The sequence below is a fragment of the Kogia breviceps genome, chromosome 2 (assembly GCF_026419965.1).
Source record: "Kogia breviceps isolate mKogBre1 chromosome 2, mKogBre1 haplotype 1, whole genome shotgun sequence".
NCBI classification, from domain to species: Eukaryota; Metazoa; Chordata; class Mammalia; order Artiodactyla; family Physeteridae; genus Kogia; species Kogia breviceps.
In genome coordinates, this window is record NC_081311.1 from 83052462 (window position 1) to 83067252 (window position 14791).

Genomic DNA, 14791 nt, shown 5'->3' on the forward strand with positions numbered 1-14791 from the left:
TAAAAACTTCCAAGTCTCAACTTAAAAAAAAATTATGAGTTGCAAATGTGACACTCATCAACCTGAACAAATTGTTGACCATGAGGTACTTTCTAGACTTCTGGGTGGCTCTAAGTATAGAGGGTCCAAGGACACTGGTCCTGTCCATAACCCCTCTGGGGATCGACAGAGCCCCGAATGAGAGTGTGCTGAACAGGGATACTGAAGACCTCAGCAACCCTGATGGAAATCAGGACCTGATCTATTGTTTGGAGAGCCACTCGGAATCAGGAACCGGCAGGGGCTCCTTTAGCAAGGTCATCTGGAAGACAAACAGATGACTGATTTGGCTGCAGTGCTACTGCTCTAGGCTGCAAGTTACCACATTCACAATTCTGGATGCAACAAACTGTGCACTCAAAGAAAGACAGACTCAAAGTATTTCTTCAAAAATAACTGCAGGGGGACTACCCTGGTGGTGCGGTGGTTAAGAATCCACCTGCCAAAGCAGGGTACACGGATTCAATCCCTAGCCCGGGAAGATCCTACATGCTGCGAAGCAACTAAGCCATGCGCCACAGCTACTGAGCCAGCGCTCTAGAGCCAGCGAGCCACAGCTACTGAGCCCATACACCACAACTACTGAAGCCCGTGCACCTAAAGCCCGTGCTGTGCAACAAGAGAAGCCACCGCAATGAGAAGCCCGCGCACCGCAATGAAGAGTAGCCCCCCACTCACCGCAACTAGAGAAAGCCCGGGCACAGCAACGAAGACCCAATGCAGCCAAAAATAATAATAATAATAAATAAATAAAAATACCTTTAAAATTTTTTTTAAAAAATAATAAACTGCAGAACTTCCACAAGAATTCAATGGTATTTTTTGAATAGATTTTTTTGAAACTGTCAAAAGATAGAAAGGTGATACCAATAGAAACCACAGATTTAACAGCTAAATTGGGGAGGAAAAGAGTAAAAGTCAGCTAATAGAAGCTAATCAAGTACCTACTAATTCCCAGATTTGCGAGGAGGGGGCGGGATCCCTTAGTCCCCTAAAAATAAGAGATCAAGGTGGATCAGGACAGGATTATACAGAAAGTAGACTAGTCAGCACAATATCTTACTAATAAAAGTACTCCACATTTATTGAAATTAATTATAAAACCAACGTTCAAGACCCAGTGGAAAAAGTCTTAAAATAAGCAAAAATGTAAAAAATATAATGTATTATAAAAATATTAGAACATAAACCCCCAAAAAGTATACAAGGAAATAATAAATCAGAGTATAAATCAATGAGATAAAAAACAGACTAGCAAAAAGCCAAAGCCAAATAAAGCAAGAATTAATTCTTTTAAAATACTAACATAATGGAGACACATCTGGCAAAAATGACTAAAAACATCTATACAGAGAGACAACACAAATATATACTATGAATACATATATAGCCAGGATATAAATATAATAACATAATATTAACAACACTCTGTATCAAAAAAATTGAAAATGAAGACAAAATGGACTGATCCTGTGAAAAATGTAATTTATCAAAACTTGCCATTAAGAACTGATGAAAAACTTATATAGCCCTACACAACTAAAGAAACTAAATAACTTTTTAAAAGTCTTCCCATAAGCAAAATACCAGGCAATTTCAAGCAAAATTTCAAGGAAACAATAAATCCACTTTTTAAAAAACATTAAAACATTATTATAGAGATACAATTCACATAACATGAAGTTCACCATCGTAAAGTGCACAATTCAGTGGGTTTTAGTATATTCACAAGGTTTCACAGTCTAATTCCAGAACATTTCCATCACCTCATCAAGAAACCCCACATTTTAGTCACTCCAAACCCCTCAAGCACCCCAATGCCACCAATATTTCATATCAATACATAATACAATACACGGCCTTCTGTATCTAGTTTCTCTCACTTAGGATAGTTTTCTAGGCTCATCCATGATGCAAGTACCAGCATTTAATTTTTTATGGCCGAATAATATTTCATTGCAGGGGTATAACACACCCTGTTTATCCATTCAACAGCTGATGAACATTTGCCTTGTTTCCACTTTTTGGCTATTATAAATAATGCTGTTGGAAACATTCATGCACAAGTCTCCCTCTCCTTCTGTTTTTCTTTTTCTGTCCCTCCCTCCTTCTTCCTTCCTTCCTTTCCTTCTTTCCCTCTTTTATTATATAAAAGATATAGATATAAAATTTATATATATAGTAGGTGTAGAGTGGTACTTAGTGATTTTGATTTGCATTTCCCTAATGGTTAATGATGTTTAACATCTTTTCGTGTGCTTATTGGTCATTTGTGTGTCATTTTTACAAAACTGTCTATTCAGATCCTTTGCCCACTATTAAATTGGGTTGTCTCTTTACTGTTAAGTTGTAAGAAGAGTTCCTTTTATATTTTAGATACATATATCTATTATCATTATATCATTATATTATCAGATTATGATCTGCAAATATTTTCTCCCATTCAGTGGTTGCCTTTTTACTTTCTTGATAGGGTCCTTTGATGCATAAAAGTTTTACATTTTGATGGAAGTTTCCATTTATTTTTTTCTTTGGATGCTTGTACTTTTGATGTCACACCTAAGAAACCACTGCCTAATCTATGGTCAAGAAAATGTACATCTGTTTCTAAGGATTTTATAGTTTTAGCTCATATTTGTCTTTGCTCCATTTAAAATTAATTTTTGTATATGATTTTAAGGGTTTAACTTCATTCTTTTCATGTGGACACTCAACTGTCCCAGCACCATTTGTTCAAGACTATTCTTTCCCCATTGAATGGTCTTGGCACCTTTGTCAGAAATCAATTGACCTGTCCAAACCCACAGAACGTACAGCACCAAAAGTGAACTGTAATGTAAACTATGGACTTTGGGCAATTATGACCTGTCAATGTAGTTTCATCCATTGTAACAAATGCACCACTCTGGTGGGGAATGTTAACAATAGAAGATATGCATGTGGAGCAGGGGATATAAGGAAAATATCTGTACCTTCCTCTTCATTTTACTGTGAAGTTAAAACTGCTCTAGAAAAATAAAATCTTTAATTTAAAAAAAGTCAACTCACCACAGACCTATGGGTTTCTTTCTAGAATTTGAATTTTATTGCATTGATCTACATATTTATTCTTATGGCAGTACACTATCTTGATTACTATATCTCTGTCCTAAGATTTGAAATAAAAAAATGTGAGTCCTTCAATGTTGTTCTCCGTTTCAAAGATTCTGTTGTCTATTCTGCGTCCTTTGAATTTTCAAATGAATTTTAGGATCAGTCTTCATTTCTGCAAAGTGAAGTTGCAATTTTGATAAGGATTGCACTGAGCCGACAGATCAATTTGCAGAGTATTGCTCTACTAACAATATTAAAATCTATGATTCCGTGAACACAGGATGCCTTTTTCTTCTGCAACATTTTATAGCTTTCAGTGTACAATTTGCACTTCTTAGGGTAAGTTTATTTCTGTATATTTCATTCTTTGTAATGTTATTGTAAATGCAATTATTGCCTTGATTTTGATTTTTATTGCTAGTGTAGAGAAACAGAACTGATTTTTATGTATTGATCTTGTATCCTGCAACCTTGCTTAACTCGTTAATTAGTACTAATAGTTTGGGGGGGGTTGACGGTTCTTTATAGAGGTTTTCTATATATAAGATCATGTTATCTCCACATAGAGACAGTTGTACATCTGTCTTTCCAATATGGAGTCCCTCTGTTTCTTTTTCTTGCTTAATTGCCTTAGCTAGAACCTCCAGTACAATGTTGGACATCCTGATCTTAGAGGGAAAGCTTTCCATTCTTTCACCATTAAGTACAATGTTGGGTGCTTTTCGAATGCCCTTTACCAGGATGAGAAATTTTGCTTCTACTCTGAGTTTGAGTGTTTATGTCATGAAAGGGTGTTGAAATTTTGTCAAGTGACTTTTGTGTTTCTATTGAGATAAACCATGTTTTTTTCCTCTTCATGCTATTAATATGGTGTATTACATTTGATTTTCATGTTGAACCAACCTTGCTTTCCTGAGATGAAATTCCATGGTGTTGGTCATGGTGTACAATCATATTTTATTTGTGACTGAACTTGGTTTCCTAGTATATTGTTGAGGATTTTTGCATCTATATTCATGAAGGACACTGGTCTGTAGTTATGTCTGGCTTTGGTATGACAATGACGCTGGCCTCATAAAATGAGTTAGAAACTGTTCCCTACTTTTTTGGAAAGAACTTGAGGATTGGTGTTAATCTTTATATGTTTGGTAGAATTTAACAGTGAAGCCATTTGGTCCTGGGCTTTTCTTCACTGGGAGTTTTATTAGTAACTTTACCTCTTTGCTATAGTTCTACTTAGATTTTCAGTGTCTTCCTGAGTCAGTTTTGTGAGTTCCTAGGAATTTGTCCATTTATCTAGGTTATGTAATTTTAGAATACAATTGTTCATAGTGTTCCCTTATAAACTTTCTGTTTCTTAAGGTTAGTGGTAATGCCTCCTCTTTAACTCCTGATCTCAGTAATTTGAGTCACCTTTTCCTTGGTCAGTTTAGCCAAAGGTTTTGTTAATCTTGTTCATCTTTTCAAAGAACCAACTGATATTCTCCACTGTCTGATATTCTCTATTGTTTTCCTGTTCTCTGTTTCATTTATGTCTGTTCTAATCTTTATTTCCTTTCTTCTGCTTGCTTTGTGGTTTGGTTTGCTATTCTTTTTCTAGTTTCTTAAGAGAGAAGTTTAGGTTATTGATTTGATATCATTCTTTTTAAACGCTGGGATTTAAAGCTATAAATTTCCCTCTGAGCACTGCTTTTGCTGAACACCGTAAGTTGTATACTCTGTCTTTTTCATTCTTCTCAAAATATTTTCTAATTTCCCTGTGATTTCACCTTTGACCCACTGGTTTTGGGTTTTGTTTTTGTTTTTTTTGTGGTACATGGGCCTCTCAACACTGGGGCCTCTCCCGTTGCGGAGCACAGGCTCCGGACGCGCAGGCCCAGCGGCCACGGCCCATGGGCCCAGCCGCTCCACGGCACGTGGGATCCTCCCGGACTGGGGCACAAACCCGTGACCCCTGCATCGGCAGGCGGACTCTCAACCACTGTGCCACCAAGGATGCCCTGACCCACTGTTTATTTAGGGGTATGTTGTTTCATTTATCTTCCCAATTTACTTCTAGTATTAATTTCTAACTTCATTCCATTGTGGTCAGAGAACATACTTTGTATAATTTCAATCCTTTTAATTGCATTGAGACTTGTTCTGTGGCCTGACATTCTGTGGATAACATTCCACACACACTTGAGAAAAATATATCTTCTCTTGTTGGGATGAGTGCTCTGTATATGGGTGTTACATCTAATAGGTTGATAGTGTTGTTCAAGTCCTCTATTTCCTTACTGATCTGTCTTGTTCTTCCATCCATTATAGGAAGTCGGGTATTAAATTATCCAACTATTACTACTGAATTGTCTATTTCTCCCTTCCGTTATCTCAGATTTTGCTTCATGCATTTTGGGGCTCTGTTGTTTTATATATCAATTTACATATATTTGTAATTGCTATGCATTCTCAATGGTTGAGCCTTTTAGCATTACATGTTGTTCTTTGTCTCTAGCCAAAAGAAAAAGAAGGTCTTGATGTCTATTTGTTTAGCTCTCTTGGTTACTGTTTGCATGGAATGTCTTTTCCCATTCTTTTAATCTATTTGTGTCTCTGAATCTAAAGTGAGTCTTTTGCAGACAGCAAAGAGTTTGGATTAAGTTTTTAAATCCATTCCACCAATCCCTCATTTAAATAACACCTTTCTTTGAGCACCTTCAAAAAGCCCTAGGGCTCTGCAATGTGTATGGTGGAAAAAACACTGATTTCAAATATGCAGCAATTACTTATGAAGGAAATAACCCAATTTTATTTTAGAATTTCTCAGGAACTTGCCCTGTTACCTAGAACCAGTTTTTTTTATAATAAAGATGAAAAACATCACCACAGGTGATGATATCAGAGCAACCATTTTAAAACTGAGACATTCAGGATATATTTAGAGATCCTCTACCATCCTGGTCTAACACCCACTGTATTAGTATAACATGCAATGTAGAAATTTATCAATAGGCCCGGCACCAATCCACCTGTAGCAGCAGATACTGCTGACTGCGGACCTAAAGGCCATTTCTCCTTCCCCTAAGATGGCAACACCTTAATTCGGTTTCTTGTGTTCGCTCTCCTCTCAGATAAAGGGCACCTTGATCTATCAAGGTGGTGTCATCCTCCTTTCCACTAGCTGGTTTTGAGGGACTGGAAAGTTACCCAGTCTAGGTCAATGAGATGTGAAAAGATGTCTTTCCTGGAAACCCTCCCTACTTCTGGACCCATTTTAAGAAATCATAAATCTCCACATTAAGCGAGTCTCTATCAAGTTTACTGTTTAGGCTAAAAAGTCTGTAACAGTTTGATTAAGTATTTCTCAATTGATCAACAAATAAGCTTAACTTTTGTATTTTGATATTTTATTCAAAGAGTTCAGTTTTAAACATATGTAAGACATTCATCAATCCATTATTACTCTACTTTTAACATTATAAATTTAACTTCAAGTGGCAGAGGACACAAAAATATGTAATAAAACTATATTTCAGCTGTATATCTTCGAGTAAGGGAAACCGAAAAAACTTACTACCACCAGAACAAACAAACAAACAAACAAACAAACCTAATCTATTAGGCATGTATATATTTTATTTTCCTTTCGGTGATCATTTTTGGAAAATTACCCTTTCCAAGACTAAGCCCTTGCAAACAGAGCTGCTAATCTTTCCAAAAATAAAATCCAGTATCTAGATTCTCAAAACTCACAAAACCAAATGGATATGTCTAGTTGTCAGCCAACAGTGCCATGCTCAAGTCGGTTTCACACCACAGTGAATGGTATAACTATTTTCAGTAGGCAAATTCCTAATATAACTAATTCCTAATATTCCTAAAATAACTGATTTCAGTAGGCAAATTCCAATTCTAAATATTAATAGTGAGACTACTTCTACTACTAGTGATACTACTTGCTATTCCCAACTGTGTTGACAACTGTCTTATTGCTGAATTGTACGTGATAAACCTTCTTTGGCAACTTTTCATACTATGCATTTACACAACTGGACAACTATAAAGAATTGGATTAACTTAATATTTCAGAATTTTCAAAACTTCTTTATAATTATTTAGATGTAATTTCTGATAGATGTTAGAATAGGAAAGCCTCCAAACATGCCTAATGAAATATACAATGACAACAACAACAAAAACTGCTGAATAATCACTACCTTTTCAGCTGTATGTGCAAGTATATAATTCAACTCAGACATCAATGAAAATATTACAATGTTAGTGTCAATTCTCTATCAGACTTCTAAAGGACAAAAATTAAATGTAGAAACTAACATCTGGGTACCTGTCAATTTTTCTGGAAGGCTGTTTCATATGGATTCAAAATGACCTAAAATTAGCCAGAATGTAACATGAATTCTCACTACAATACCTCATAAAGTATACCGGTAATGTGATTTTAAATTCTTGGTCTATGGATTAAGCCTATTTTGGAGGCTTGGCACAATATTATCAAGAAATTTAAACAGGAAGCTCAAGTCCAGATGTAGAACTAAATATATATTTTTTAAAAATCACCAACTTAAACTATAAATGTCTTCCACTAAATATTATCACTCCAAAATTCACACACTAAATTAAAACAGGTATGGCAAAAAGTGCACTCTGAAGCATGTTCACATTTACAAAGATAAATGATGAGGTTTAGCCAGCAAAAAGTCAAACAGGCATATAAGCAAACATTTGTATGCAAATTTTCACGAGTAAGATACAGGAAATGATTCGTTTCGATAATTTTATGTACAGCCCTGTATACAGTTTAAAACAAGTACAACTGAAAACATTTCTAAAGCCACAATAAAGTCAAATGATATACTAAATAACAGTCTTACAAATTGGTCTCTCTTAGGAGTTCTTAAGAGAAAGAAAACTGAGTAATGTTACTCTAAGAAATGCCCTCTTCTTGATCAATCATTTCTGTTTTAACTGAAAAGACATCTGCCAGCATATGTTTTGGAATTTCTGAACCTCTGACTTTCAAGGCATAACAAGCATTCTCCACTTTGGCCAGACTTTGTTTCAAGGTATACAGCTTCTTAGAAACCTCATAAGGTCCAGTATTGCCAATGAATGAAAACCCATCATAAACCTGACGTAAAAACTGGCTCACTTCAAAGGGGGTGTCAATGTCCCCATTCCCGACACTGTTAATACACATTCGCATCAACTCTCCAGTTAAATCAGCCACTCCCAGAAGGTAATCAACAGGTGTGATTTTCAGTCTCCAGGTACCGCACTGCTTATCCTGTGCATCAGAAGAGGGCTGGTAAAAACAACAACAACAACAAAAAAAAAAGAACACACACACACACAAAGAAAATACGCTGTGAAAAAGAGTGACTATGCATGTATCTCATATAAGGAACAAAATCAACAGCAGGTCAATCATACTAATCTTCTCTAAATAAAATGATCCAGTTTGTTAAATGACCATTCGAGGCGTTACAAGACGAATTCATGCCCTCAGTAGGGAGTTGAACTTATGACTTCAAGATAATTTTGACATCCAATATTGCATCATTATAAAATCAACCATTTTCAGTTTCACTTGACATACAAGATAAAATCAAAACATTCTTAAACAAGGCCTACTGACTTTACTGCAAGACAATGACTTACTTATTTAAACGACCAATCATAAAGCCCTCCAGGTTTAGGATCCAGTCATGTTTTCCTCAGTCACCTAGTCCCTTTCTGGCCTCTCTTCTATTCCCCCCTCGGCACTAACGGTCAGGATTTATTACTCTCTCGCTATACCCGCCTCAGTTCCTTCAGGCTCCTATTTTTCTACTGCACCTGCCCAGCAAAAACACAACCCTAAATCAGTATTAAAAATCTACTCTCGATAGTGCTTTATTCAAGTGGCTGAGTACCACTGGGCTAAAAAATGATAACACTCACAACTGTATAGCGTTTGTACCACTACAAATTACTCACCAGTCCTTTTGCTTATTTCTTAGATGGTTGTCTCCAGTCTCTTCAAACACTACTCCAAACCTTCACCACTCTCCTCCTCAGCCCTTACTCAATCCCAAACCTCTTCACTCTCAATAAACAATCTTGCCTACTTTCACTGGCCTGGTTATCTGCCAGACCACCTGACACAAGCTCTCTCAATTACCTTATCCCTAAAAAAAAAAACAAAAAAACTTATTTATGTCCACATCCATCTTTACCTTCTATCCTCCAGTCTCAGATGATGAGTTGTCCCTCCTCTTGTTTGAGGTTAACTCTTCCAAATGACCTTGACCCATCTCCTCCCACCTCTTCCAGGACCTTGCTTCATAAGGTGTATGCCCTTGGGCAAGTTATTTCATCTCTCTAAACCTCAGTTTCCTCATCTGTAAAATGGGATAACAGTACCTACCTCAGAGGTTTATTTTAAGGATGAGATAACATTTACCAAGTTCTTGGCATAATGCCCAACACAAAGTAAATACTCAATAAATGTTAGCTGCTATCACCATTACCATCACCATGTCAGTCTCCTCTTTCCACATCAATTTCTCTCTCTATTGGATTCTGTCTAAAAGAGGTGATGTCTAAGTTGTTATTAAAAGTCTGTATGAGGCTTAGCTAGGTGGGGTGCAGTTACACTGGAGGACATCTTAGGCAGAGGGGAGTGCAAGGGTGTGCAGGTGAGACTCAAGCCGTACATTTGACGAACTAGTGAGGTATTTCTTTTGAGTAAAATTTAAAGTAAGAAGTAGTACAGGATGAGTCTAGAAAGATAGAGTAAGGGGACAAAGTCACATTAAGAAATTAGAACTTTACCTATAGGTAACAGAGTCGTTGAGAATTAAGCAAGGAAATGACAGAGTCAAATTTAGGTTTTATTAAGATGACTCTGGTTGCTCTGTATCCAGTACATGAATCCTAGCACTGCTGGACTCTTCAGAGACCATCTGTTCCAACCTTCTCAATGTAGAGTATAAGAATGAGGTCCAAGAAACACTGTAGGCAATATAACTAGTTAACGGTAGAACTGGGTTAAGTATCCAAAGTCAGCTTCCCAATTATCCTGACCTGCTGTGTGTTGTTTCTATTAACTGTTAAGAGAACTGACATCTTTTTGGAAAGGACAGACTGTGGGTGGTGAGGGTAGAGGAGGTGGGGAGGCGGCCAGCATTTTCATAAAGTCATTTATAAAAGTAACTTTTGCTTAAGAAAACATTAATGTTCTTTGTTTCTCTCATTAGACAGAAGGATTTCCCTGATTATAAACTAAGAAGTTGATTTTGAAGATAAAAGTGTGTTAAAAAACGAACGAATTTCAACTAATTGTCAAGGAAATAAATTCTGCTCTACCAATAATATATATTAGAAACTAGGGAAAAGAAAATTACTTAAAAAGCAGTTTGTCAAGATGGACCTGAAGTATTTAGGGGTGAAACACCGTGACATCCATAACTTAAAAGTAGTTTAGCAAAAAAACATTTAGATGAAGCAAATATGGCAAAATGTTAATTTCTGAATCCACGTAGTGGGTATATGGATGTTCATGTGCTACTATTCTCTCCATTTTTGTGTGTATTTGAAATTTTTCATAATAAAAAGTTAAAAAAAATTAAATGGTTTTGACACTACTCTCAATAGGCATGTCAGAGCAAAATACCTTCCCCTACTGAATTCCCAGAATTTTCAGCACCAAGAAGAATCTTTAGCACTAAAAGGAAAAATTATTTATGAATGTGGTTCACATTTTGAGAACTATATGTATTTTAATATTATGACACCTTAATCTTACAATAATTTACTACCTAAATCCTCAGAATAGTGTTTTAACTCTCAGTTTCTCTTTACCTTTTTGCCTTTGTATTTCCATTCTGAACTAGAGAGAACTTTGAAAGGGATGCATGGTAATTTGCCTGATATATCAAAGAAGCAGGGTCAAACAGGCTTACCTTACTTCTTTCTGTAATTCAATCTTTACTAAATAAATAAAAGATATGAAGGAATTTTACTTCTCAAGATGAATTCCCTCCTTAATACACTACACATGATTTTTAAAATTGAGAAAATACATGGTTTCCTTGAAGTAAGTTATATCTGTCATGCCAAGTTAAGTCTCACTTTTCAAAATTAACGTTTTATTAACATTCAAGAAAAGATGACTTCCATAGTTTCTTCCACTTTCTGCCTGCCTTTCCCAACTTTTTGAGTGATCTTTAAAATAATAATAATGACAGAAAAACTGATGAAATATAAAGAAAGGAAAAAAACTGTTTAATTGTATCTTTATGTGTACTGGTATCTCAGGAGGTTACCAAATATTGCCTCATGGCCTGAATATTGTATCTTGAAACCCAGGGGAAAAGAACAGTATTTATTTAAAAGCTGAACTGCCAAAGTTTCTCTTTTCTTAATTTAGAGAAGCTATGTAATATTTCAGATAAAAGCATTATGAACTCAGTAATTACCATCCCTCACTATATAGTAACAACTTGGTATTGACACAGACAATGACAACTAACTACTGAGCACTTACGTGGCATGTGCTGTATATACTCTATACCTAATTTCAAACCTTTAAATGAAACCCTTGAAAACACTCCTTTGAGGTAGATACCTGGCTCGGGGGGTCCCTGGGGCATATGGAGGGGAACACGGGCAGAGCGGACAAGGACACTCACGACTCTGGATTCAAGACACCTGGTTTCAAAGTCATCTGTCACGCTTACTAGCTGACTAGGTTTTGGTAAGTTACTTAAACTCCCTAAGGGCCTTGTTTGAAATATGAGGGTAATAAATCTTACTGCATAAGGTTAAAAAGAGGATTAAATGAGATAGTGCTTATAAAGGGCACATAGTAAAATACACAGTAAAACCAAAAGTGGACTTAACGTAATTACTCAATAATGCTTTATGTAAAGAGTAATGTTTCCCCCCAACATACCCACGGTTGTTTGAGCCACTAACTATAATATTTAAAAAGACCATTTCCCTAGCTGGGAATCTATGAAATCACACTGTAGAAAGAACCTTCCCATCTCAATATTCTTTGCATCATAAGCCAATAAACCGCCTACAATCATTATACGGTTATGTAAATTATGTAATAAATGTGAAATATGATTTTAAATTCTTACAGTCTTATTTTCTTTCCCATTGTCTTCTGTGGAAAAAACCAATTGTTTATTAATTTCATCCATACTGATAAGTGATCGTGTTTTGATGAAGTGTTGAAAAGAGACAGCCTCCACATACTCCTGCAGTCCTGAAAAACCAACCAAGAAATTACTAAGGAACAACCACTGAATTAATAAGAACGTCACAATAAAGAACTTCAAACTAATCATCACCTAGCTCAACAAGAGCTTCACGGGTGCCTCCTATGAATATTAGCCCTAGATTCGGGTCTTAGAAAGAACACAAGGGACCTCCTGGGGATAGATGGTGGGGACCACGCTGACCACGCAAACACTTCTGTGGCTGCACTTTAGACAGCTCAAGTACAAGGGTGTTCAATTTCTTTTTCATGCTTCATGAGCCCATTTGTCTTAAAAATCTACTCTTTCTGACAGAGAAATGGCAAAGATTTTCAGAGAAACATTTTTTAAAGAATTTAAGAAAGGGCTATTACAAAAATTCTGATAGGCCTTAACAGAAACTACACAGATTATTTTTTGCTCCCTTCAGCAGCAAAATAGACAATGGTTCAATCAAATGAGACATAAACTTAAAGATCATTTGGCTCTTTCCTAAAATTTTAATAGGTAAAAAAAAAAGTAGATAATGCAGACTAAAGTGTCAAAATTCAGAATACTGTTTTCCTCATACTTCAAAATCAATCGCTTCTGCTTCAGTAGTTTACGTTTAAAAAAAAAACAAAAAACTAATGAGTAATACCAGATGTACCAGATGTAAATTCTACAGAGTCCTCACTGAATTAAAAATACATCTCAGTAAAGGTCGCAAATAGTACTATAAATACTTTTTCAAGTGTTTTAAAACAACCAAATTCTATCGTCACAATTTTCTGCATTACTTTATTAGGTCTTAATCTATAAGGTAATACTTACAGGGAAAAAGTATTTCTTAAAATGATTATCATTACCGTCAGGTTAAGAAACTCAGTCTTCTTTTTAAAGGCGTAATTGTAAAAACAGGAAGAGGGGACAAATTCAGAAAGAAAACTCAGAACTTGGTAGGGTCATTGGTATTCAAGTTCTCTCTCTAACACTTCTCCTGACAGAGTCCTGCACTCACAGAGCCTCCCAGCAGCTGACACTGAAAATCAGGCCTGGCAGCAACAGTGCTCAGAAGGCTGACCACTGTGGTATTGTCACAAATGCCACACTAGGGTCAAAGACACAAAAGGAAATGCATGACCCGGTTTTTATAGCAATAAGAGGAAACAACTAAATGAAAATACCCTGACTCATTTTGAGCAGCAAATGATGCTAAAGTAAGGTTAGAAAATAAGTGCCTCCTGCTGACAGAGTCAGACATGATAGGACACTTTGCTTAATAAACCGTAACATGCTGAGAAATGAAACAATATAAAGTTGAGTTTAACAAATCAGATAACATCCCTTAACATTTACAATTAAATTTTTGTAAAATTTTAGTTTTATGCATAGGTTCATAAAACCCAGTTCCCCTCCCTAGCGACAATCTATATTTCTCATTTCCTTCCAGAAATACTTCAGACATACAAAAGCAAACAGCAACACTTAAGAACCACTCATCACATCTCTAAATATGCTCTAACGTGATTGGCTCTTACGAATGAGAGCTAAGGACGAAGACATGCCGAAAGATGTATGGACAAGGACATGCACCACCACAATCACTACAACGACCAAAACTGACAAAACTTCGAAGATCAATAAGAGAAGCGCCACTCGTCAACTTACTGTCCCTCAGCTGCTCCGTTAGTGCAGATAATGGACGTGGACCCTAACGCGCTTCTCTCTGGCCAGCTGGCACATCAGTGAGCTTTGCTGGTAGGGGGCCCCGGAAGGACAGCAAAGGAGGGAAAGCTCTCTTCCGGGTTCTGGTGTGCCGGTCTTCGGCAGCCTTCTAAGCATGGGAAACCTGCAGCTCCAGGTGGCAGCAGCACGAGGCCTCTCTTTGGGGGCAGATGCCCTTTGTGACCCAGAGAGCATCTCCCAGGGAGCCACCTCCCTGGGCAAGGAGTCTCATGGCCTGGCGCCTCCCCACGGGCAGCTTCCCAGGGATGCCATCAGCTCAACTTCTCAGCCATCCAATGGCCCAGGATGGCCCACGACTTCAGGGAGGGAGGAGGGAGGGAAGAAGGGAGGGAGGGAAAGAGGGAGGGGGACTCCTCGAGACGTGTTCCTCCCTTGAGTGCTCTGCCTCTGCCCCGGGGTAGTGGATGCCTCCTCTGTCTGATACTCCTGTACTCTTCAGAGTTCATGTTTCCTCTCATAAGGCAGTCCCCTACACAGTTAGCTCGTTACATTACACTTTCCCTGTTCAAAGTACTATGCAGGACACTGGTGAATACAACAAGGACTTAGGAAAATAGAGAATGGTACTCTATCTCCTCACCCCTATTACCACGGACGAGGTGTTCCACCTTTTGAGGCCAGCCACCAAGCCTAGCCTCGGAAGCAAGATACAATCCCAGCAGGAACCTTAACGTGGATTC

The 14791-nt window shown here is 37.1% G+C and overlaps 1 protein-coding gene across 3 annotated transcripts in view; it reads right to left on the minus strand.

Annotated features, from left to right (window-relative positions):
• Positions 1–6499: 6499 nt before the first annotated feature.
• TSNAX (translin associated factor X) overlaps positions 6500–14791 on the minus strand; it is a 33891-nt gene continuing 25599 nt past the window's right edge. For 2 of the 3 annotated variants that reach the window (XM_059053336.2, XM_059053337.2), the window contains exons 5-6: positions 12264–12391; positions 6500–8437 (exon numbers count right to left, since the gene is read on the minus strand). In XM_059053336.2, coding sequence (XP_058909319.1) covers positions 8060–8437; positions 12264–12391 — 506 coding nt within the window. In that variant the 3' untranslated portion in view covers positions 6500–8059. Of the gene's footprint in view, positions 8438–9350; positions 9516–12263; positions 12392–14791 lie in introns of all 3 variants that reach the window. The other variant, XR_010839018.1, reaches the window with a different exon arrangement.